General features: G+C 40.5%; 1 protein-coding gene across 5 annotated transcripts in view; it reads right to left on the bottom strand.

Annotated features, from left to right (window-relative positions):
* The window catches only part of LOC106084960 (protein furry), a 470149-nt gene that overhangs the window by 29768 nt on the left and 413479 nt on the right, over positions 1-26902 (bottom strand). For all 5 annotated transcript variants that reach the window (XM_059360195.1, XM_059360193.1, XM_059360196.1 and 2 more), the window contains 6 exons: positions 21423-21528; positions 16514-16655; positions 16227-16387; positions 7911-8076; positions 7666-7789; positions 5393-5950 (listed from right to left, as the gene is read on the bottom strand). In XM_059360195.1, coding sequence (XP_059216178.1) covers positions 5393-5950; positions 7666-7789; positions 7911-8076; positions 16227-16387; positions 16514-16655; positions 21423-21528 — 1257 coding nt within the window. The remainder of the gene's footprint in view (positions 1-5392; positions 5951-7665; positions 7790-7910; positions 8077-16226; positions 16388-16513; positions 16656-21422; positions 21529-26902) is intronic.

Raw genomic sequence — 26902 nt, 5'->3', positions numbered from 1 at the left:
CCTCTTTTAAAGGAAAGGGTACAAAAACTACCATTTTTTAATGGAAAGGGTACAAAAACTACACTTTGTTGAAGGAAAGGGTACAAAAGCCACCCTTCCTTAAAGAAAAGGTTACAAAAAATAACCCATTCTTAAGGGAAAAGGTGCAGAGGGGTATAAAAACTACCCATTCTTAAAGGATAGGGTACAAAAACTACCCTTTGTCAAAGTAAAGGCTACAACCCTTTATCAAAAGTAAAGGGTACAAATGCTGTCATTTGTCAAAGAAAAGGGTATAAAAACTACACTTTGTCAAAGTAAAGGGTACAAAACCTACCGTTTCTTAAAGGAAAGACTACAAAGACCACCCTCTGCCAAAGTAAAGTGTACAAAGTAAAAGGCATCAAAATTAACATTTGTCAAAGTAAAGAGTACCAAAACTACCCTTGTCATAGTAAAGGGTACAATAACTACCCCAAACTACTTTTCTTAAAAAAGGGGTATCAAAACGACACTCTTTCAAGAATAGGGTAGTAAAAACTACCATCTACCCTTTCCTCTTCATAATCCGCAAAAACTGTTTACCCTCAACCATAGGATGTGGGTATACTAACTTCGTCATTCTGTTCGTTACATCTCGAAATATTGATGTGAGACCCAACAAAGCATATATTCATGATCGTCTTGACATTCTGAATTGACTTAGCCATGTTCGTCTGTCGAAATCAGGCTAACTTTCGAAGGAATAAAGCTTGGCTTTTCAAATTTTCCACAAATACTTTGTGTAAATGTAGGTCGGTTGGGATTGTAAATGAGCTACATATATCGGTTTATGTTTGGATATAGCTCCCATATCAACTAGTGATGGCAAAATATCGATGGCACTACCGATATCATCGATATTTTATATTTTGTCTAATTATCGATTGATATTTTTCCTATTGACAAGTATGGTCCAAATCGGTTCATCACATTTTACTTCTTGAGTCCGTATACTGCGCAATTGTGAAACGATTCGGACCAAATTTTCCACAATGACTTCCACTATGGTTTTCAACATCCAAACCAAGTATGGCCTGAATCCGTCCACAAACTGATATACTTCCAATAGCATAGCATAACATTATCCTTTGTTTGCCTATAAAGAGATACCGGGCAAAAATTTTGACAAGTTCGATCTATCGTAGATGGTATATAAGATTCGCCCCGCTGAATTTACCACGCTTTTACTTTTTTTACATAATTTGCGACGAAAATCAATTCAAGAAATCTAAGTCTTGAGACAGTGGAATAAAAATTGCCCATAGTTGTTATAAATCAAAATATGTCTGGTAAAAAAGTTAAAAATTGAGGACGAATTTGGATCAAATTTTATCTAATTTTATCTTATTAGTTATAATTTGATCCAATTATAAAGGTTAATTTTTTAAAAGCTATAGGAAAGGTAAAAAAGCACATAAAATTCAGAAAAATGCATGAAATCTTTATTTGAACCGATAAAATTCAGAAGAATGCATGAAATCTTTATTTGAACCGATAGTATGGTCCATATAATTTAGGTTAGGTTAGGTTTAAGTGGCAATCTGTCATTAGACTCACTTAGACGTTTTCGGCCATTGTGATACCACAGGAACAGAATAAGGAAGATGCTTTCTAGTTCATACCGTTGAACCATCCAGATCGATTTAAAACGCTTAATAACTCGCGAACGTTCACATCCGCTAAATCAGACAGGTTCTCAAAGAAATGAGAAGCTAAAGCGGAACTCCTTCTGACCGCTAGTGCGGGACACACATACAAGATGTGTTCTATTATCCCTTCTTCTTTGATGTCCTCACAGCTTCTGCAAAAGTCGTTGCTGGCAACCTTCAGTCTGTCAGCAGGTTTTCCCGATTAGGCAGTGACCTGTAATGACGGACACAATGACTGAGACGTGTGTTCTAGCCAGTGACAGCAAAGCAGTAGACCTCTTCAAGTCTAGATTAAGTCACATAGCTTTGAAATGCTCCTCTTTGTAACCATCTATCATTCGTTGTCCTTCGGGCCTGGTCCTGAAAACTTAGCTTACATGTCGCTAGAGGCATAATCACAGATTCCAATATCCCTGGAATGTGTAAGGTAGTCCCTAGTCTCGCAAGCTCGTTTACTTTGGAATACCCTGGGATATCTCTGTGGCCCGGCACCCAGAAAAGGTGAATTTTGAAATGTTCAGCCATCTCGTTGAGAGATTTGCGACAGTCGAGGGCGTTTTTTGTGTTCAGAAATACGTTTTCCAGGTATTTAATGGCTGCCTGGCTGTCTGAGAAGATATTTATGCCAATTATCGTTATGACATTATATCTAAGCCATTTGATAGCACTTATTTGATAGCAAAGATCTTCGCTTGTTACACACTTCAGTGGTCGGATAACTTTCTCGATATGACCAGTCCTAGTTCTTCAGAGTAAACCCCAAAGCCCATCTAGCCGTATTGTTTAGAACCATTCGTATTGATGTCTATGCAACTTTTATTACCATGGATATTGTTGTTCCAATCGGTTCTATCAGCAATAGTGGTACAGTACTTTTTATCAAAAACCTGAAACATCGGATATTGTATCAACGATAACACAGTGTCCATAGCCGCCACATGATCAATGAGAAAGCTCCCTTAACCTCACGGCAGTGGTCTCTGCAATTTGGGTAGCCACAATGTCCAGAAGCATAAGATGTAGCATTAAAATCAGTGCATTAGATGGTGTCATCCTCAGTGCGGCTGTGATGCACAAACAAGCCATCCTTTGGATTCGGTTAAGTATTGTGCAGAAGGTGGATTTTTGAGGCGCCGTCCCCCAGACCACTACAACATATAGCATTATAGGTCTGACAACAGCACTATATACCCAATGCATTAAACGTGGTCTAAACTCCCAACTTTTGCCAATGATTCTCTTGCAGGTGTATAAGGCAAGAGTTGTCATTCTTGCCATTTCCAAAATGTTGGATTTGAAGTTCAATTTCCTGTCCAGCAAAACATCCAGGTATTTTGCGCTTTCTGCAAATGCAACATTCTCTCCACCCAAGGAGGCAGGTTCCACTGTAGGCAACTTGTATCTCCTGCTGAAGAGAACTTTATCTGTCTTGCACGGATTTATAGCTAGACCACGTTCGGTAGCCCGCTTTGCTGTTGCACGTAGAACTTCCTGAAGTATATACCTTAGTACTGGTGCTGGTATATCCCATAACCACAATTGCCATGTCATCGGCATACGAAACCACTTTTACACCTTTTTCTTCCAGAGACAATATATTGTTAATGGCTATATTCCAAAGTGTCGCTCAAGCCTTCCGTAACGCATATTGTAGTAGGTAAGTTATTAATAAACTTTCTTAGAGTAGAAGTGATGCCTTTGTTACGGTAAAGTTGATGACTAGAAACTCCAACTCCTTCATGAATAACGTCAGTTTTACATTAATGAAAGCGCCTTCAATGTCAAGAAATGCTACCATTGTATATTCCTTGACAGCGATAGAACCCTCTATGTAGCCGACTAGGCCGTGAAGGGTTGTTTCAGTGGATTTGCCTTTACTATATGAATGCTGCTGCCACGACAGGCGATCTCCAGGAATCTTTGCCCTAAGAAATGTCTCTATCAACCTCTCAAGAGAATTTGATGTTTGAGGACTATTTCATGCAAATGTTGACCGTAACTGCGCCTCAAATGGTCCATCCGCATAGTCGAATTTTGGCATACTCTTTCCAACATTTTGGCCGGTATCTCACCAAAAAATACTTCAATCTTGTCTTCCAATTCGTCAATTGAAGCGGACTTGTCTATATAGACATGACCTTTAACATAGACCCACAAAAAAAAAAGATCTTTGCGGCCAATTAACAGGTCCCGAAAGTGAAATAAAATGTTTACCGAACTCGCTTCTCTATAAGTACATTTTTAAGCCTGCTGTGAGGCATATGGCACCGTCTTGTTGAAACCACAAGTCATGCAAGCCAAGCTCTTGCTTATTGGGCAAAATAAAGTTGGATATCATCTCACAATAGCGCTCACCATTCACAGTTATGTTACGATTCGCATCACCTTTGCAGCAGTACGGTTCAATGATGCCACCAGCCCATAAACCGCACCAAACTGTGACCTTCTGGATGCATTGGTAGCTCTTGCAATGCGTCAGAGTGATCTTCACTCCAAAATCGACAATTCCACTTATTTATGTACCCATTGAGCTAAAAAGGAGCTTCGTCGTAAAATGAAAAAAAGGCGCGATGAACTGTCTAAACAGAGCACGCATTTTGATAATAAAATTCAATAATTTGCAAGCGTTCTTCGTTTGTAAGACGGACCAAACTGAAGATGTTTGACAATGAAACAAAACACGATGCGTGAGCTGTGTTGCCAAAAAGATAAAAGCTAAAAATCACCCTTTATATTCTCCACCATAGGCCGCATTTTTCCAATCCATTGCCCAATGTTCGATTGTAAGACGATTCATGATTAGAGATGGGTTTCTACCAGCTAAATACCCATTAACCCAATAAATACCTTTTTTGGGTATTTATAATTTTTCAGATATCTTGGTATACCCAAGATAAACATTTTGCAAAAATTTTTTGATGATTTCGTATTCTTTATACATTAACCTGATCTTCTGATCTCATAAAATGGGATTTCAGTTATATATAGATCGATCTCTATACGTAAAATCTTGAGGCAATAAATTGGTGATTTTTCATCCGATTTCGATGAAGTTTGCACAGTGAGTTCTGGTAGACTACTACCCATTTCTGTGAAGTGTGGTTCAGATCAGACTATATTTGGATATAGCTGCCCTTTAGACCAACCGCCCGATCTCCCGATATTGAGGTCATAAAAGATCCACTTATTACCCGAATTCGATGAAATTTGGCACAGTGTGCTCCGGTAGACCCCTACCCATTCCGGTCAAATATGGTCCACATCGCATAATATATGGATAGAGCTGCCATATAGACCAATCTCCCAATAAAGAGTATTAAGCCCATAAAAAGAGCATAATTCATCCGATTTTACTGAAATGGGTAGAGATCTACCAGAACTCACTGTGCGAAGTTTCATCGAAATCGGATGAAAAATGAGCAATTTATTGCCTCAGGTCTTTAATTCTAGAGATCATTCTATATAGCGGCTATATGTAATTAAAATCCGATTTTATGAGATCAGAAGATCAGGTTTACATTAAAAGAGTACGAATTCTGCAAAAATTTTTGCAAAACAATTTTACAGGAAAATCGATTTTAATAAAACTTTCTATTAAATCAGAATATTTTTTTGAAATTTTGTACGAAAATTAAATTTTTTAAAATTTAACAACAATTCTATTAAATGTCTTGTTGTTGTGATGGAATGGTTTTAATTTTGGTAAACTAAAATATACCTACCTTTTGCCGTTATATCCTCATAATTCCACAATGGCTGACTCGATTCCTGAGCCAGAAATTTCAACAGGCTTTTGATTACATGCACTATGGGCATGGATGGTCCGGGCTGGGGTGGGGCATTTTCGTCAGCGGTAATTATTAAAGGAACTTCAGAGTTTTCGGTGGTATTAGGATTAATTTGCACCATTGTTTGTTGCTGCTGCTGTGTAGTGTGTGGCTGATGCTGCGTCATTGCTGAGTTTGATGGTGTAGATGATGTGCCCGCTGTAGATGGCTGCTGTTGTTGGCCCGATGCGGCATGCATGGGTGGCGATGTTTGGTTAATCGGTGGTGGCTGTTGCAAATTTGTATGCAAATCCTGTGGCTGCAAATTAGCGGATGTTGCAGTAAATTGGGGTTGATGGTGTACATATGTCGATACCTGATACGGTTGCATGGTGTACAAGGAAGTCGACGTGGATGTTGTTGTGGGCAATGAGGACTGCTTCATCTCAGCTGATGTTGTTGTTACAATGTAGCAATTATTGTAGAGATAACTATCGAATTCCTGATGAGATTCTGAAAATGGAATTCAAATGTTCAGTATTCAAAAGAAATTGAAATAGAATTGACAACGTGAAAGAGAAGCAGTGTTAATTTCCCAGGAAAATGAGAATTAGCTGCGTATGGAGTACGATTTCATTTAGTTTTCTAAAGAGCTCTAAAAGGGCTGTAAATTTGCCACATTGTGCTTTGAGTTTTTCCGAAGAAATACTTTTAGTTAGTTCTCATTTTAACATAGTTGCGAGCTGTGGTCAGTTTTAGTGATTAGCTATCTCTTTGATTGATAATTTATTTTGAATAATTTGAGCTTCACTTGGCTTTACTGTGACTAAACAAACTCAAGCCGAGATAATTGGTTAAATCGTAACAAAATGTGAATACATAATGGTGATGTAGGATACAGTAAACAAGTAAAAAGGCGTTAAGTTCGGCCGGGCCGAACTTTGGAAACCCACCACCTTTGGTATATATGTAAACTACCTTTTGTCAAAATCCTTATGCCCCATAGCAGCTATATCGAAATATATTCCGATTTGGACCAAATACTAATAAGTACAAGTCTTTGATCAATTGTGTATAACAAAATATTGGTCTCTTTAGTAGCTATATCCAAAAATAAGCCGATCTGAACTATATGCGACACGGATGTCGAAAAGCCTAACATATGTCACTGTGTCAAATTTCAATGAAATCGGTTTATAAATGCGCCTTTTATGTGGCCAAGACTTTAAATCGAGATATCGGTCTATATGGCAGCTATATCCAAGTCTGGCCCATTTGGGCCAAGTTGCAGAAAAAGTTCGAAGATCCTAACATAACTCACTGTCCCAAATTTCGGCGAAATCGGACAATAAATGCGCATTTATGGGCCCAAAACCTTAAATCGAGAGATCGGTCTATATGGCAGCTATATCCAAACCTGGACCGATCTGAGTCAAACTGAAGAAGGATGTCGAAGGGCCTATCACAACTCACTGCCCTCAATTTCGGCGACATCGGACAATAAATGCGCCTTTTATGGGCACAAAACCTTAAATCGAGAGATCGGTCTATATGGCAGCTATATCCAAATCTGGATCGATCTGGGCCATATGGTAGAAGTATATCGAGGGGCTTAACCTAACTCACCATTCCAAATTTCGGCGACATCGGACAATAACTGCGCCTTTTATGGGCCCAAAACCTTAAATCAAGAGATCGGCCTATATGGCAGCTATATCGAAATCGGGATCGATCTGGGCCAAATGGAAGGAGGAAGTCGAGTGGCTTACCACAACTCACTGTCCCAAATTTCAGCAAAATCGGATAATAAATGTGGCTTTTATGGACCTAAGACCCTAAATCGGCGGATCGGTCTATATGGGGGCTATATCAAGATATAGTCCATCTTCGACCTTAACCTGCCTTTAGACAAAAAAGGAATCTGTGCAAAGTTTCAGCTCAATATCTCTATTTTTAAAGACTGTAGCGTGATTTCAACAGACAGACGGACGGACATGGCTAGATCGTTTTAGATTTTTACGCTGATCAAGGATACATATACTTTATAGGGTCGGAAATGGATATTTCGATGTGTTGCAAACGGAATGACAAAATGAATATACGCCCATCCTTCGGTGGTGGGTATAACAATTATGCTTTATAACCATTCAAAACCTTAAATTCCATAACTTTTCAGAAAGTGTCTTTGAGACTTTAGTCTTCAAATGATTGCTTAGACCTACACTTACCCGTAAAGTAATTATCAATCACAGGCAACGATGGCACCGTCAAACCTAAATCAAGTTTTGTAGTCTCACTGTTCAAAAGTATTCTGGCCACCGTCAAGTGGTCATTGTGCTCAGCCAAGACAATCTAGTAAATTAAAAATGAAAAAAAAAATTGAGATTAAAAGAAGTTTACAATACCATGCATACAAATTTGAGAATACTTAAACTTTAAGGGGTATTATAATGAAATTATATGAGCGACTTACCAATAAGTTCATACACAATTGCTTGCAATGTTCCCGTACAATTACGCGGTTATGATCTAAGCCCAGGAATAGAATATGCAACATCAATGGCAGATGTAGAGTCCAATCGATACCGGGAATTCCATCGACAACAATATCGGTTAGCAGCATGACAGCAACGTTGCAGCTAAAGGATAAAGAAAAATGTTTGGAAAATTAAAGCAGCTAGCTGTGTGTAGAGACAAACAAGTAAAAGCGTGCTAAGTTCGGCCGAGACGAATCTTATATACCCTCCACCATTGATCGCATTTGTCAGGTTCAATTCCCACTATCTCTATTTAGGTAAACAAAGGATAAAAGATAAGAATGGCTATGCGATTTAAAGCTATATCAAGTTATGGTCCGTTGTACGAAATTTCAGCCAAATCGGATAATAATGTCGCCCTCTAGAAGCTCCAGAAGTCATGATCCCAGATCGGTTTATATGAAAGCTAAGCTATATTAGGTTATGGACCGATTTCAACCATACTTAGTACAGTTGTTGGAAGTCATAACGAAACACGTCATGCCAAATTTCAGCCAAATCGGATAGTAATTGCGCCCTCTAGAGGCTCAAGAAGTAAAATAGGGAGATCGGATTATTTTGGAGCTGTATCAGGCTATTGACCGATTCAGACCATATTTGACACGTATGTTGAAGGTTATGCGAAAAGCCGTTGTTTGAAATTTCAACCAAATTGGATAACAATTACGCCCTCTAGAGGCTGTAGAAGTCAAGATTCCAGATCGGTTTATATGACAGCTATATCTGGTTATGGACCGATTTGAATCATACTTAGCACAGTTGTTGAAAGTCATAACAAAACACGTCATGCAAAATTTCAGCCAAATCGGAGAGGAACAGCGCCATCTAGAGACTCAAGAAGTCAAGACCTAAGATCGGTTTATATGGCAGCTATATCAGGTTATGAACCGATTTGAACCATACTGTGAACAGTTATTGGAATTCAGAACAAATCACGTCATGACAAATTTCAGCCAAATCGGATAAGAATTGCGCCCTCTAATGTCTCAAGAATTCAAGATCCTAGATCGGTTAATATGGCAGCTATATCAAAACATGGACCGATATGGCCCATTTACAATCCCAACCGATCTACACTAATAGGAAGTATTTGTGTAAAATTTCAAGCGGCTAGCTTTACTCTTTCGAAATTTAGTGTGATTTCGACAGACGGACATGGCTAGATCGACTTAAATGTTATGTCGATTAAGAATATTTTATATATACTTTATGGGTCTTAAACGAATATTTCGACGAGCTACAAAAAGAGAATAACGAAATACAAAAGAGAATAGCGGAAATCCTATGGGGTGATCCAGATCGTGAGAAGACGAGGTTATTACTGAAAGGAAGCAAGAAGGAGGTCAGTATAGCTTATGGTGTCATAACGGGACACATAGGACTACGAGCTCACCTATGCAAAATCGGCGCGGCAAGTGATAGCATGTGTAGGGCGTGTGGGGAAGATGATGAGACGTTGGGGTATTTCCTATCTCTTTGCCTGGCTTTTGCAGCTAACAGGTACAGGCACTTAGGTGGAGACACAATACCAGACATGAACTAACTAAGGACAGTGGTATTGAAAACAATTAACGATTTTGTAAGTAGCACGGAATTGCTAAATTTTCTTTTAAGAGGTTACTTTATAGTTTATACAGAGCACAACAAGCCGATTACTTGCTTCGATTTATGTCTATAATGGCATGGGGCGGATTAATATCTGCACCCTCTTTTCAACTTAACCTAACCTAACCTAACTCAACTCGTATTTACAGTAACCAAAACGGGGGATTGATTGCGGTTGAAATGGTAGTCAAGTAGTCATATCACGGAATCGGTATTTAAGGGGCTTTGAAACGGACGCTGGAAGTCTTAGCAGAAGTCTTTGTGTCAAAATTCAGTCAAATTATATGACAATGGCGGCCTCTAGGAGCTCAAGAAGTCAAATATGGGAATCGGCTCACATGGGGGATATAACAATTTACCGATTCGGATCATATCTCGCAGTGATGTTGCAAGTTGGAACAGAAGTCTGTGTGCCAAGTTTCAGCTAAATCGGATGAAAATTGAGACGTCAAGAAGACGTCGAGGGAATCAAGAAGTCATATCCGGGGATCGGTTTGTATAGGGGCTATAGACCGATTCGGATAATACTTGGCATGGATGTTGGAAGTCAGAATAGAAGTCCTTGTGCAAAATTTGAGCTAAATCAAAAAACTGCGGCTTTTAGGGCTCAAGACAATTTCTAGACGCACAAGAAGTCAAATCCGGGAATCAGTTTTTACCCTACTTCTTAGGGGTAAGGATCGGAACCAGCTATGCAGAAGGGCCGAAAGGGTCTTGCATATGGCATAAATGTTATCAATGTTATCCCAGAGAAGACTGCTATATGCCTATTCACGACGAAGATGAGGGTGGGCCAATTTGACGCACCACGTTTCCTCAATAAAACGCTTTCGATATCTGACAAGGTCCAATTCTGAGGAGTGATATTGGATACGAAACCTAATTGGAAGTATCACAATCAGGAGTGTACTGAGAAGGCTCATAGATGTTGGCCACTATATATTTAGAAAGGACCTAGGCTCGAAGTGGGACCTGAATCCGAAGATAGTCCACTGGCTGTACAGAGGCGTGATTAGACCAATACTGGCTTACGCCTCAGTAGTTTGATGGACTGCTGAAAAAGTGCAACGGACCATATAACAAGTTGTCTTTGCATAGGCGGAGTGACGAGAACCACGCTCACTAGAGCAGTGGAGACTATTCTAGATATCCGACCCATTGACATACCGATTAAATGTGAAGCAGCCACTGCGGCTATGAGACTTAAGGCGATGGGAGAATAGAATGAGGATGGAAGCAGCTCACGATATAATCGAGGCGATGATAGGAAACATGGAACGAAAGGAAGAGGTTTCCGATCGGATACCTGAGACGACACTTGAGGTCGAGTGCGAGGCACTGCTGCCAGCGGCACAATCCTGGACTGACGGAACCCTAGTATTGCTAACTGGAAGATCATGTTCCACGGATGGATCAAAGCTAGGGGACAGAGTGGTCCTGGGGCGAATCAAAGGATTAAGATCGGTTTTACACTGGCTGACCATTAAACGGTCCTGCAGGCGGAAATCCGGGGGATCACGGAATGCGTGAGGTGGTGTGGTACTAACGCAAAACGTCGAGTGTGAACATTTTTACGGACCATAAAATGGCCATATGGGAAATAACAAGCAGGAGGCTAAAGTCACGAACAGTCCTGCAATGTAAGGAGATTAACTCCCTCTCTGAGGATGGCTCAGCCGGGCCAAACTTTGGATACACACCACCTCGAATATATATTGTAACCACATTTCGTCATAGCACGGTGAAAATCCCATGGCAGCCGGTTGTACACACCGGATTGACCCGATGGAACTCTCATCGGCAAGGGCTGCCGCCTCAGTGTACGTGTTCGTCTTTTTCGTCATGGGAGAGGCATATCCGGGAGTGTCTTCTCCGTGCGCTTCTGGTCAGTGCCGCTATCGAAAAGAACCCCGAACTCTGGTTCTCTTCGGTTTGCCAGAACCCCCTCCACCATCGGTCGGTGCGGTGTAACCACTAGCGCCGCCTGCGCCTGGCGCTAGTGACCCCAACATGAAATGCATGGGGATAGCAGTCAGGTCCTGTACTGCCGAGATAGGGCTATACAACGTGTACATACCGCCGGTTGGTAGCTGTGTCCCAATTAATCGCCAAGCTTACAAGCCTGACACAAGTGGCCATAATCGTCTGGTCGTAGGGGATTATAATGCGCATCGCACTTCATGGCGTTCTCCTCTAGGTTACGACCAGCGTGGCATAGCTTTGGCAGAGCAGATTGAAGGCTGCACGTTTTGCACGGTGAATGAGGATGCCCCCTCTAGGATTACGAGGTACAGCAGCTTGCCAGACGTCTCCATTGCATCCCCTGATCTCCTGAGTGACGAATCCTGGTAAGCCGTCATATCTTTGGGGTCAGACCACCTCCCCATAATTCTCACTACCGACCACACGACTTCATAACCTCTGAACGCGGGATGTTCATCAATCAGAAGAAGGCCGATTGGTCTGGCTTCAGAGTGTATACCAATCGCCGCTTCAGTGAATTGCACCCCTCTCGGATATGGTAGTGGCCGAAAGGAAATTCCGAGACTTCATTAGCGCAGCAGCCGCTCGCTTTATACCAGTCGGTCGAATACCCCAAGTAAGGCCCAATTTCCCGGCGCAGGTAGTGGTACTCGCAGACGAGCGTGATGGGATTCGTTGCACGGACCCACGTAGAATCAGCGAGCACAATCTGGAAATAAATAGGATAGTCTAGGAACATAAGCGGAATTTGTGGCTGGAACACTTGGAGCAATATAACCAAGACACCGGTGTAGGCAAGCTGTGGTCTACTGTTAAGTCACTCTCGAATCCCGGTAGACGGGATGACAGGACCTCAGTCACTTTCCATTCACCGAGCATCAGCATGGATTTCGAAGACAAAATAGCAAAACATCTGCCTTGCATGCCATCACCGCACACATTTGCTGTGGTTTCAATCAGCCCAGGCCATGTGATAGAACGGTCTTCTTGGCACTGGAAGGCATACGACACGGTCAGCTATGCCTAATCATTTGAGGACATCGCCAACACGTCCCTCCAGCCAGGCCTGAAATGCTGGGTCGCGAATTATCTGTGTGGTCGCCAGTCATTTGTGAAATTTAGGGATAAGAAGTCGAAGCACCGTAGAGTGAAACAGGGAGTCCTCCAAGGTGGGGTGATATCTCCGGCGCTGTTTAACCTCTATCTATCCTCCATTACACCCCCTCCAGACGGCATTGAGATCGTATCATATGCGGACGATTGTATCATCATGGCATCAGGCCGCCTACCCATTGAAGACATCTGCGATAGCTTGATAGGCCTACCTCAACGAACTTGCCTCATATTTCGCTGCATGAAATCTGAAGATATCTGCCACCAAATCTTTAGCCACATTATTCACTACAAATACGCGTAAGGTGAATACTGAGCTGACTGTGATGGTCGATGGAGAAATGATTCCTAGCATCAAGTGTCCCAAAATACTTGGCGTCACATTTGACAGCTCTTACACATTCTCCCCACATGCCATAGCAATTTGCGATAAAGTCAAAAGTAGAAACAAGGTCCTCAAGTCACTTGCTGACAGCACTTTGGGTGCAGACAAAGAAACCTTGTTGACCACGTAAAAAGCAATTGGCCGGTTTGTGGTAAGTTATGCAGCGCCAGTGTGGTCTCGTCAGCTTTGTGACACGCAGTGGTATAATATTCAGATCTGTCAGAATGCCGCCCTCCGATCTGCGACGGGCTGTCTCCTCAGTTCTCATGTGGACCACCTCCATCAGGAGACAAAGATCCTACCAGTGCGAAGACATAACGCAGAGACCATCCAAATCATCATCTTGTGGATAGATATCCACCGCCCAGAAGAATTAAGGTAGATCTACATGATCTAGAGCGTGATGTTCAGCGTTACAAGAGAGAACCTCCAGAACAAGTGGCATATCAAGCAGGTCTAGACAACATTCATGCAGACACGGTAGCAGATGCGGTAAATGGCTACCGGGTGAATGTAGTCCTTGGAGAACGACCGCCTCCCATGGCACCTGAAGAAATTAACATCCCTTGGGAAACCAGAGTGGTTGTGGCTCAATTACGGTTCGGCAGATTCCGCCACCTCAACTCCTACAGACCAAGGGTTGATGCCGACGTGCAAGATGTATGTCCCAATTGTGACCAGGGACCACACGATACGCGTCACCTGTTTAACTCCCCAGCCAGACCCACTCGACTCAGATCCAGATCCCTGTGGACGCACCCCACCTTAGTCGCAGATCTCCTGGGTCTTGACACTCAACAGAATCAAGCAGACGAAAGATAGAACACAACAAACTGCTACAACAACAACAACGGGGAAAAATACATCATTTATGAACCCGTAACAGCTATTTCTAAATATAGTCCGATCTCCATTGCATTCAGGGAGGCTACGTAAGGGTCTAACACAACTCCTTTTACCAAATTCATCGGTTAATACAGCTTTTATAGGCCTATGAACTTAAATCGGGAGATTGGTATATATATTTGCCAGCTATATCCATACGTAGACCGATTCATACCATATTAAACACGAATGCCGAAGAACCTTATACAGCCCATTGTGCCGTATTTCAGCGAAATCGAGTAATAAACGTGTTTTTATTGTCCCAAGAACTTAAATTGGGAGATGGGTATATATGGCAGCTGTAAGCGTAGAAAGACCTCTGGGGAGGTAGGCTATGTAGGGCACGCTAGGCGAAATATAGACCGATCTTAACCATACTCGGCACGAATGTCGAAGGGCCTAACACAATTCACTGTTCTAAATTTCGATGAATTGGAATGGGACAATAAACGCGCCTTATATGGGCCTAAAGCCCTAAAACGGGAGATCGGTCTATAGCCAAATTAAACAAGTATGTCAAGGGGCCCAACACAACTAGCTGTTACAAATTTCAGCGAAATCGGACAATAAAAGCCCTTTTATAAGCCTAAAGCCGTATATCGAGAGATCGGTCTATATGGCAGCTATATATAAATCTTGACCGATCTGTGCCGTATTGAACAAGGATGGTGATAAACCTTACACAACTCACTGTTCCAAATTTCAGCGAAATCGAATAATAAACGTTCCTTTAATGGGCCTACGACCTTAAAGTGCCAAATCGGCGAACTTTATCTGCCTATGAACAAAAAATGAATTTGTGAATAGTTCCAGCTCAGTATCTTTAGTTTGAAATACTAAATCGTGATTTCAACTCAGGGACGGACATGGCTAGATCGTCTTGGATTTTAAAGACAATCATAAATACATACACTTTATAGGGTTGGAAATGGATATCTCGAAGCCTAGCAAACGGAATGACAAACTGAATATACCCCAATCCCCCGGTGGTGGGTATAAAAATCAATGTCCGAAATTCCTTGCTTCTAAGAAGATATCTAATTGTTCTCCATTTCACGCCCCTAAGTCGGTGCGGTTTCGTGAACCTATGACTACATATGCTTGAAGAAAAATAGTATTGCATTTGTCTCACCAGTTTACTCTGAGAAAATTTTGACGAAAGATGAGTTGAGAAGTGCGACTTTTATGGATCGGTAAGTGAAAATCAGGCGAAAAAATATATAAAGGTTGTGTGTTTAGCTATTATCTTTTTGGCAACACTGGTTTAAACAGCTCACGCACGTTTTGTGTTTTGTTTTACTGATTAGTCTTACAGACGAAAAACGCTTCCAAATTATTGAATTTTACTATCAAAATGCGGGCTCTGTTATGAAAGTTCAGCGCGCGCTAATTTTTGCGTACGTAAATAAGCAACATTTACGATTTTCGAGTGAATATCAGCCAGTATCATTGCAAGAGCTACCAATGCATCAAGAAAAAGTCACACTTTGGTGCGGTGTTGCCACCTAAGGCTGGCGGCAACATTGAACCGTACTTCTTCTTCAATGATGGTGCCAACCGTAACGTAACTGTGAATGGCGGTGAGCGCTATCGTGAGATGATACCCAAAATGCAAGAGCTTGACATGTGGTTTTAACAAGACAGTGCCACATGCCACACAGCAGACGTAACAATGAACTTATTGAGGGGCGAGTTCGGTGAACATTTTATTTCACGTTGGGGACCGGTAAATTGGCCGCATAGATCTTTTTTTTTTTGTGGGGCAATGTTAAAGCTCATGTCTATACAGATAAGCCCGCTTCAATTGACGCATTGGAAGACAACATTGAAGCATTAACGCTTGAGATGCCGGCCGAAATGTTGGAAAGAGTATACCAAAATTGGACTAAGCGGATGAACCATTTGAGGCGTAGTCACGCTCAAAATTTGCATGAAATAATCTGTAAACATTAAATTATATGGACCATACAATCGATTCAAATAAGGATTTCATACATTTTTCTGAATTTTGTGTTTTTTTTTTTTTTGAATAATTTTCCTATAGCTTTTAAGAAATTACCCTTTAGAACAGCGGGAAAACTTTTCATATCAATGAGTGCTATCTGAACAAAGTTTTTAGCTTAAAGCTAATTCGATGCAGTTTTAAGTATTTTAAGCTCTTCGTTCTGGTATTACTTTCATTATGCACTATTTTATATTCTCATAACTTTTCACAAAATTCTTGTGTTTGGCCTTCTCATGGATATGAAAAACAAGTTGTAAACTTAAGAGATTCACTTACCGATGAAAGCCGCTTATGGGCAAACTGACATCGGGCAAAAATTCTGTGAGTGGTGCAAAATATCCACCATACTCGGGCATGGGTAGTGGGTGAGGAGCTGCCACCGGTGCTGTATGTGACGTTTCCGATGAACGTAATTCCACGTTTTCCTCTTGACGCAACTGCAATGAATGAAATAAAGATAAGTTGGAATTGAAATTAAGGAAGAGGATATGGGGAATATGCGATAATTATGCACGTTGTTTTTAAGTTTATTTTTTAAATACAAAAATAAGCGATTTCCTTACCTCAGGATCATTAATGAGAATATCTTCCGGCCTTGGCAATATGGATGGTCCAGAAGCTGCACGTATTTTATCTGCACCGCGTGGGGGTCGATTATTGGTGGCCTGAGTGAATGCTCGAATGCCACTGTCTGATTTACAAGTCCTGTTTGCATGGTGGGTCGATGAAAGGGATTTTATGTCGATTCAAAGAAACCAAACAAAACATGGAGTAATTAGTTGAAAAATATTATGATATAAAATGTTTATGAAATTTCTTTTTAATTAATATTAAAATAGCCATAAACGAGTAAAAGCGTGCTAAGCCGAATCTTATATACCCTATACCATGGATCCATTTTTCAAGTTCTTTGAATGAGTTTTTCAATATATATATGAGCTACATTCAGGTATTGACTGATATGTACCGTACTTGTCATGGCTGTTAGAAGTCATAGAAAAATATCACCTCAAAAAATTATGGCAAATCGAATAAAAATTGTGCCCTCCAGTGGCTCAGAGTGCCCTCCAGTGGCTCAGAGTGTCAAACTGGAAGATCGGTTTATATGGCAGATATAATAGCTTATTAACTGATTTAGATATTTCATACAGTTGTTGGCAGTCATACCAAAAGGACCTATGCAAAATTTCAACCAAATTGGATAGAAATTCCGCCCTCTAGGAGCTCAAGAAGTATAGTAGTTAGATCGGTTTATATGGCGGCTGTATCAGGTTATAAATTGATTAAGGCCATACTTGGCATAGTTGTTGGAAGGCATTCCTCAACGATATATTGATAAGAATTGCGCCCATTAAGAAGTCAGGACCCAAGATCGCTTTATATGACAAATGCAAATTTACCCATGAACATTCCATTAAGGAACTGGGCCAAACTTATCACAAATCAATGAGTGCTGTCCGATTTAATTTTAAGCTCAACGATAACGGAACTCCTTTTTATAGCGGATTCCGAACCGCGTGCCGCAGAGCTACATCTCTTAGGGGAGAAGTTTTTACATTGCAAAGTACCACACAAATGTCGCCAGCATTATGAGGGAATAACCACCGCTGAAAAAATTTTCTGATGTTCTCGCCAGGATTCGAACCCAGCCGTTCAGCGTCATAGACGGACGTGCTAACGTCTGCGCTACGGTGGTCTCTATATCAAAACCGACGTCCACTTATATGCATTACTGATTCGAAAGTTAGCGTGCTTCCGACAGACAGAAGGACGGACGGACATGGCTAGAGCGTCTTAAAATGTCATGACGATACAGAATGTATATGGGGCCTTAGACGTATATTTCGATATGTTACAAATGAAATGATGAAATTTTTATACTTCCATCGTATGATGGAGGGTAGAAAGAGTCAAACATGTTATATAACCATAAAAAAATTGGCATAAGCCAATATTTTGAAAAATTTTTTATTGAAGGCACCGTAGCGCAGCCCGGCAGGATGAAAGAGTTGTATTTATACCCAAGCCCGACAAGACAACTTTCTACTCAAAACCATGTAACACATTGTAGATACCATGATTAAGAGTAGGACATCCAGCGAACTGCTCATATAAAGGGCGATTTTTTAAAAGCAATAGGAAAGTCTTCCAAAAAAAAAACACATGAAATTCAGAATTCAAAAATGCATGAAATCTTTATTTGAATCGATAGTACGGCCCATTTAACTAAATGTTTAACGATTATTTCAAGCAAATATTGACCGTGACTGCGCCTCAAATTGTCATTTTGCTTTTTCCAACATTTCGGCCGGTATCTCACGAATAAATGCTTCAATGCTGTCTTCTAATGCGTCAACTGAAGCGGGCTTGTCTGTATAGACATGAGCTTTAACATAGCCCCACAAAAAATTGTCTAAAGGCGTTAAATTCTATGATCTAGGCGGCAAAAATGACTAGTCCCGTACGTGAAATAAAATGTTCACCGAACTCGCCTGGGTCCGAATCCTGGCGAGACCATCAGAAAAAAATTTCAGCGGTGGTTTTCCCCTCCTAATGCTGGCAACATTTGTGAGGTACTATGCCATGTAAAACTTCTCTCCAAAGAGTTGTCGCACTGCGGCACGCCGTTCGGACTCGGCTATAAAAAGCGGGCCCCTTATCATAGAGCTTAAAAATGAATCGGACTGCAGCATTGATATGTGAGAATTTTCCCCTGTTCCTTAGTGGAATGTTCATGGGCAAAATTTGCAATTTATGAACTCGCCTCTCAATAAGTTCATTGTTACGGGTGCTGTGTGGCATGTGGCATCGTCTTGTTGAAACCACAAGTCATGCAAGTCAAGCTCTTGCATTTTGGGCAAAAAAAGTTGGATATCATCTCACAATAGCGCTCACCATTCACAGTTACGTTACGCTTCGCATCATGATGCCACCAGTCTATAAACCACAGCAAACTGTGACTTTCTGGGTGCATTGGTAGCTTTTGCAAATGCTTCTGGCTGACGTTCACTTAAAAATCGACAATCCTGCTTATTTACGTAGTCATTGAGCGCGCGATGAGTTCATTCTTAACAGAGCACGCATTTTGATAATAAAATTCAATAATTTGCAAGCGTTGTTCGATTGTTAGACTCTTCATGGTTAAATTATTGACAGTGAAACAAAACACGAAACGTGCGTGAGCTGTTTTAACCAGTGTTGCCAAAAAGATAATAGCTAAAAAATCACCCTTTAGTACATATTAAAAAGGATGTCAAGTTCAATTTAGCCCATTAACGACGAATGAGTAGAAAATAGAATAGAGCTGTCTTAGAAAAATTCTAGCTTGAATTAGGAAAGAGGTATGTAATTTGGATTAGCGTGAAGTGGATGAATGAAAACATTGACAAAAAAAAAAAAATTATCCCATATAGGGTCATGTTTTGGAGGAAAATTGGCTTTTCGAAAGCCGGTAGTTTTTGTAGTCCCAAAAAACCATTAAAAACTATTTTTTGAAAATTCTTAGGAGTAAGATTTCTGAAAACCGGAAAAATAATTTTTTGGCGATAACCATACTACTTTTGACAGCAGGTGCGATTTTATGTGCAAGTCATTGAAATCCACTTAACTTAGCTAGAGTGTAATAAAATGGTAGGAATATGATTTTTTTATTGTAAAAACATAGTGACCAGGGAAATAACAAGAATTTTTTAAATTTTTTCTCAAAAATTTCGAAAAAATTTTTAAAATTTTTTTTTCTTAATTTTTATTTGTTTCTCTTTCGAGACGAGCTCAATGATCGGAGATTTTCTTTCCAAATGGAAAAGGAAAGCCAGAGATAGCAACACACACCAACCACTATGGAACGCGTTTCGTCTTTGGTTAGAAGACTTTTCAACCTTATTAGGTGTGATGGCTTCCATAGACCAAAGACGGAACGCGTCCCATAGTGGTTGGTGTGTGTGGCTATCTCTGGCTTTACATCTCATTCTGTTTGAAACACATCGAAATATTAATCTGATACCCAACAAAGTACATATATATTTGATCGTCTTGACATTCTAAGTTGCTTTGGCCACGTTCGTCCGTCTGTCGAAAGCAAGCTAACCTTCGAAGGAATAAAGCAAGACGCTTGAAATTTTGCACGTGTACATTATGTTAGTGTGAGTCAGTTTGGATTGTTAACGGGCTAAATCGGTCCAGGTTTTGATATAGCTGCCATATAAACCGATCTGGGATCTTGACTTCTTGAGACTCTAGAGGGCGCAATTCATATCCGATTTTACTGAATTTAGTATGAAGTGTTTTATTTTGACTTCCAACCACTGTGCTAAGTATGGTCCAAATCGGCTCATAACCTGATTAGCTGCCATATAAACCGACCTCGGTCTTGATTTCTTGAGCCTGTAGAGGGCGCAATGATTATCCGATTTTGCACGAATTTGTTTCTTCTAACTTCTAACAACTGCGCCAAAGATGTTTCAAAGCCGATCTCTTATATAATCCGATCTCTGATCTCCCATATAAACAGAACTACAAATTTTATTTCTTGAGCCACTATAAGGCGCAATTCTTTTCCGATTTAGCTAAAATTTTGCACAATGAATCGCACTTTGGTCTCCAAGAGCCAAACCAAGTATATCCCCAATCAGCTCATAACTTTGTATAGTTCAAAAGGTATAGCAATTCTTTTTTATTATGCTTTGTTTGCCTATAAAGAGATATCGGATAAAGAACTTGACAAATGCTATCCATGGTGGAAGGTATATATAAGAGTCGACCCGGCCGAACTTAGCACGCTTTTACTTGTTACACCCTCCACCGATTTGGCGATTTCGCATGAGGTGTTTTGTTATGACTTCCAATAACTTTGCTAAGTATGGCGCAAATTGGTACATAACCTGATATAGCTGCCATATAAACCGATCTGGGATCTTGACTTCTTGAGCCTCTAGAGGGCGCAATTCTCATCCAATTAGGAAGAAATTTTGTACAACGGCTTCTTTCATGACCTTCAACATACGTGTCTTATATGGTCTGAATCGATCAATAGCTTGATACAGCTCCCATATAAACCTATCTCCCGAATTTGCTTCTTGAGCCCCTACAGGGCTCAATTTTTATCCGAGCGAACTGGAATATTACACAATGACTTATACAATGTTATGCATTCATGTATGGTCCGAATCGGACTATAACTTGATATAGCTCCAATAGCACAACAGTTTTTAATCAATATTTTTTGTTTGCCTAAGAAGAGATGGTGGAGGGTATATAAAATTCGATACGGACGAATTTAGCACGCTTTTACTTGTTTTCTTTTGTTCTTTTACAACGGACAGCAAAACCGTTTGGAATAAACCTTGCACATCGCAATATTTTCGACGAACATCGATTTAAGAAGATATGATGCGTCGTCTGTCGCATGTACTTTCCATTATCATTTAAAATACGTAACAAGCTAAAAGCAAATCATTTGTTTTGTTAACTTACCCGGTTTTTATAGGGTCTTCTCCGCTATGGCGCTTAGTATGAATTGTACCTTTTTCCACAGTCAAATCTTGAATGCGTGAATCGTTGATTCCACCAACTGCTTGTCCTAAAATTAAAACAAAAAAATTACCAAATATCAATAAACAAAAGTTTATGGTTTTCGTTATGCTCATAACGGGGCTCTCTCCCCTTTGGGAGAAATAAGTTGGTTCATGGCTGGTATTGTGTCCCCACCTAAGTGCCGGTGTCTGTTAGCTGTGAAAGCCGGGCATGACATAGGAAATGTGCCAACGTCTCATCATCTTCCCCACACGCCATACACATGCAATCGCTTGCTGCACCTATTTCGTATAAGTAAGCTCGTAGTCCTCGACACCATCTGATGCACTGAATTTAATGCTACATCTTATGCCTCTGGACATTGTGGCTACTCAAATTGCAGCGACCACTGCCATGAGGTTAAGGGAGCTTTCTCATTGGACATATGGCGGCTACGGATACTGTGCTATCCTTGAAACAATATACGATGTCTTAGGCAGTGTAGATTACAACCTACCTGAGCCGCTTTTTGATAAAAATTACTGTACCACTATTCCTGATAGAACCGATTGGAGCTATGATATCCCAGGTAACAGAAGTTACATAGACTTCTATACGGATGGTTCCAAACTAAACTTTGAGGTGCATTTCAAAGATCTAGAACTGGTCATATCGAAGAGGTTACCCGAACACTGCAATGTGTATCAAGCAGAGATCCTTGCAATTAAGGAAGTAGAGATCCTTCATCTTCCTTCTTCTGTTCCTGTGGTATCACAATGGATGAAAATGTATAAGTGAATCTGGCACTTAAACCTAACCTAACCTAGGGTCGTATTCCTGTGTCCCGTTATGATACCGAAGGATACACTGATCTCACTCTTACTTACTAAATACTAAACTTCCCATTAACATTTCATTAGGGGACAGGGGATACTTCACTCATATCAATGAATGCAGTCCGATTAAGGTTTAAGATTAATGATAAGGGGACTCCTTTTTTATGCCGAGTCCGAAGAGCGTGTCGCTTAGCAACACCAATTGGTAGAGAAGTTTTAACATGGCAAGCTACCTCACACATGTAGTCAGCGTTAGTAAGGGGATAACCACCGCTGAAAAATTTTCTGATGTTCAGACTGGGATTTGAAGCCAGGCGTTCGGCGTCATAGGCTTACATGCTAACCTCTGAGATACGTTGGTCCCACTGCGCGCACCAATAAGTACTTTTAGTCAAGAAGTTCTTAGTCTACGAATCATGACGTCATTCATCCATGGTTCCTGGACAAGAACAACGTTAAATAGTCTTGCCGTTTAAAGTCGTCAAAGAGGCCTTACAAGAAGGGAGAGACCGGACCATGGTCAGGATTTAAATTTTCCACTCATCGCGGATTCATCCTCTCAAGACTGAGTCTTTAGGGGGTGCAATTCTCATCCGATTTGGCTGAAATTGCGCATGAAGTGTTTTGTTACGATTTCCAAAAAATGTGCTAAGAATGGTTCAAATCGGTATGCAACCTGATATTGCTGCCATAGAAACCGATCTGGGATCTTGACTTCTTACGCCTCTAGGGGGCACAATTCTTATCCGATTTGGATGAAATTTTGCATGAAGTGTTTTGATATGACTTCCAAAAACCGTGTTTAGTATGGTTTAAATCGGTATGCAACCTGATATAGCTGCCATATAAACCGATCAGGGATATTGACTTCTTAAGCCTCTACAGGGCGCAATTCTTATCCGATTTGGCTGAAATTTAGCACTAAGCCGATCTTGGATCTTGACTTCTTGGGCCTCTTGAGGGCGCAATTCTCATCCGATTTAGCTGAAATTGTGCATATAGTGTTCTGTTATGACTTCCAACAAGTGTGCTAAGTATGGGTTAAATCTGTACCTGATGCAGCTGCCATATAAACTGATCTGGGATCTTGACTTCTTGAGTTTGTAGAGGGCGCAGTTCTTATCCGATTTGGTTGAAATTTTGCATCAAGTGTTTTGTTATGACTTACAACAACTGTGCTGAGAATGGTTCAAATCGGTTTGTAACCTGATATAGCTGCCATATAAACTGATCTGAGATCTTGACTTCTTAAGCCTGTAGAGGCCGCAATTTTTATCTGATTTGGCTGAAATTTTGCATGAAATGTTTTGTTATGACTTCCAACAACTGTGCTAAGTATGGCTCAAATTTGTATATAACATGATGTAACTGCCGTATAAACCAATCTGGGATTTCGACTTCGTAAGCCTCTAGAGGGCGCAATTTTTATCCGATTCGGCTGAAATTTTGTACAACGGCTTCTCCTATGAGCTTCAACATACGTGCCCAATATGGTCTGAATCGATCTATAACCTGATACAGCTCCCATATAAACCGATCTCCCGGTTATGCTTCTTGAGCCCCTACAAATCTCAATTCTTATCCGAATGGACTGAAATATCACCCAGTGAGTTCTACTATGGTCTTCAATATTCAATTCATTTATGGTCCGAATCGGACTATAACTAGATATAGCTCCAATAGCATAACAATTCTTAACCATTTTTCTTTGTTTGCCTAGAAAGAGATACCGTGCAAAGAACTCGAAAAATGCGATTCATGGTAGAGGGTATATAAGATACGGCCCGGCCGATCTTACCACGCTCTTACTTGTTCTTTTTCTAGCTTGGTGTAATATGTGGTTTTAAGCTTATTATACATTTTAAGTTTCACATGTTTATGTACTTGGTTTTTGTTTTCACATTTAGGGTCCCATATAATTTGATGTAAACAAAACACCTAAGAAAAACCAGCCAATTTATCAAGCATTGGCATTTCCACAAATACTATGATGAATGGGCTATTTGCATACTATCTTTTAAAACTTAAAAACCATTTACCATATTGGTTTCAATTCTAAAAATTTAATATCTTCAACAAACAAACCAAAAGGAGTGGCGGCCTATGCACATCATCAACTCTACGGTTTGATAAGTCATCCTTTTGCCTTCACCTATACTCGTAGGTGATGGTGAAATATATGTATCAAGCAATCGGCGGCATTCCCCGATTTACCTATGGCAGTCGCATCAAATATCAATTTAAACAATTTCAATATTTTGTTTCTCCCATTTCACCTTTAAGTGACTTATCCTGCCAATATTTACTTGTAGCCAACCACCAGCTAACAGTTTTACCTGAGTCAACATACCATCAACTGCGGCAGGTGCAGGAGTAAAGCACACAGATGTGATTATAATAATGCTATTGATACTGTCATGGAACACTGCAGCAGATAGGGCCAGGCATGGTGTGTCAATGCACGTTTGCATGGTAAACACATACATGTAACAGCTGAGGATTGAAGGACGCAAGCATTGACTTTGCCATGACATGATCATGGAACTTATTTACCATGGCTACAACAGAAGATGTTGGCACATAAAAATGGCTACTTTCTATACCCTCCACCATAGGATGGGGGGTATACTAATTTCGTCATACTGTTTGTAACTACTCGAAATATTCGTCTGAGACCCCATAAAGAATATATATTCTTGATCGTCGTGACATTTCATGTCGTTCTAGCCATGTCCGTCCGTCTGTCTGTCGAATGCACGCTAACTCCCGAAGGAGTAAAGCTAGCCGCTTGAAATTTTGCACGAATACTTCTTATTAGTGTAGGTCGGTTGGTATTGTAAATGGGTCATATCGGTCCATGTTTTGATATAGCTGGCTTATAAACCGATCTTGGGTCTTGATTTCTTGAGCCTCTAGAGGGCATAATTCTTTTCCAATTGGAATGACATTTTGCATGACGTGTTTCGCTATGACCTCCAACAACTGGGCCAAGTATGGTTGAAATCGGTCCATAATCTGATATAGCTGCCATATAAACCGATCTTGACTTGACTTGACTTCTTGAGCCTCTAGAGGGCGCAATTCTTATCCAATTGGAATGAAATTTTGCACGACGTGTTTTTTTTATGATATCCATCAAAACAAAATGGTTCAAATCGGTCCATAACCTGATATAGCTGGCATATAAACCGATCTTGGGTCTTGACTTCTTGAGCCTCTAGAGTGCGCAATTCTTATCCGATTGTAATGAAATTTTGCACGACGTGTTTTGTTATGATATCCAACAACTGTGCCAAGTATGGTTCAAATCGGTTCAAAACCTGATATAGCTGTCATATAAACCGATATGGGGACTTGACTTCTTGAGCTTCTAGAGGGCGACATTCCTATCCGATTTGGTTGAAATTTTGCATGACGTATTCTATTCTTACTTTCAACTACTGTGTCAAATAAGGTTCAAATCGGTTCATAACCTGATATAGCTGTCATTTAAACCGATCTGGGATCTTGACTTCTTGAGCCTGTAGACGTCGCAATTATTATCCGATTTGCCTGAAATTTTGTACGACGAATTCTCTCATGACCATCAACATACGTGTTTGTTATGGTCTGAATCGGTTTATAGCCCGATACAGCTCCCATATAAATCTATCTCTCTATTTTACTTCTTGAGCCCCCAAAGGGCGCAATTCTTATTCGAATTGGCTGAAATTTTACACAGGTCTCCAACATATAATTTTATTATGGTCCAAACCGGACCATATCTTGATATCGCTCTAATAGCAGAGCAAATCTTTACTTATATCCTTTTTTGCCTAAGAAGAGATACCGGGAAAAGAACTCGACAAATGCGATCCATGGTGGAGGGTATATAAGATTCGGCCCGGCCGAACTTAGCACGCTTTTACTGGTTAGCATTACAAACTTCTTCAATAATGGATTGGAAAGAAAACAAAGCTCAGGTTTTCTTTCATTTTCTCAGATTAGGTAGCAAATATAACAAATAAAGCTCCGTTTACCTTTTACTCTACTACCTTCTACCGTAGCATTGGAGGTATACTAACTTCGTTATTCTGTTTGTAACCCATTGCAATGTTGATGTGTAGCGCATATAAACCGATCTTCTTGAGTCCTAGGAGGCGCAGTAAATATTGTATAGCAACTATTACGTACTAGCTGACCGGGCCTGCTCCGCTGCGCCTTCTTTTACAATAGTATATGGAACAAAATTATCCTTTGAATACTTATTTTCGACAATTAAAGAGCTATTAGTGAAATACCATGCTACGAAAGTGGTATATGTATGTCGCTGGGCTAAGAGTATAACAATATAAATGCCTTTATCTAAATCTCATATGAGCTTTATTGATCTATGATTTCGTTCGGAGGGTTTAGGGACAAGTTTGGATGTTAGATGTAATCCATTAAAAAAAAAAACTTTACAAGAGCCCTATATTGTCATGGGGAGTTTGTGAGCAGGAAGGGCCCCAGGGTGGTGATTTGTGGGTTTACTCTAAAATACTTTTTATTTAACCCCCATATTGCAATGGTCAGCAAAAACGTCCCATTTGGGGAGTGTTATGGGGGTTGGGGGGCCCCTTAGGT

Source organism: Stomoxys calcitrans, chromosome 1 (assembly GCF_963082655.1).
Source record: "Stomoxys calcitrans chromosome 1, idStoCalc2.1, whole genome shotgun sequence".
Taxonomy (NCBI): domain Eukaryota; kingdom Metazoa; phylum Arthropoda; class Insecta; order Diptera; family Muscidae; genus Stomoxys; species Stomoxys calcitrans.
This window is presented reverse-complemented; position numbering and strand designations above follow the sequence as displayed.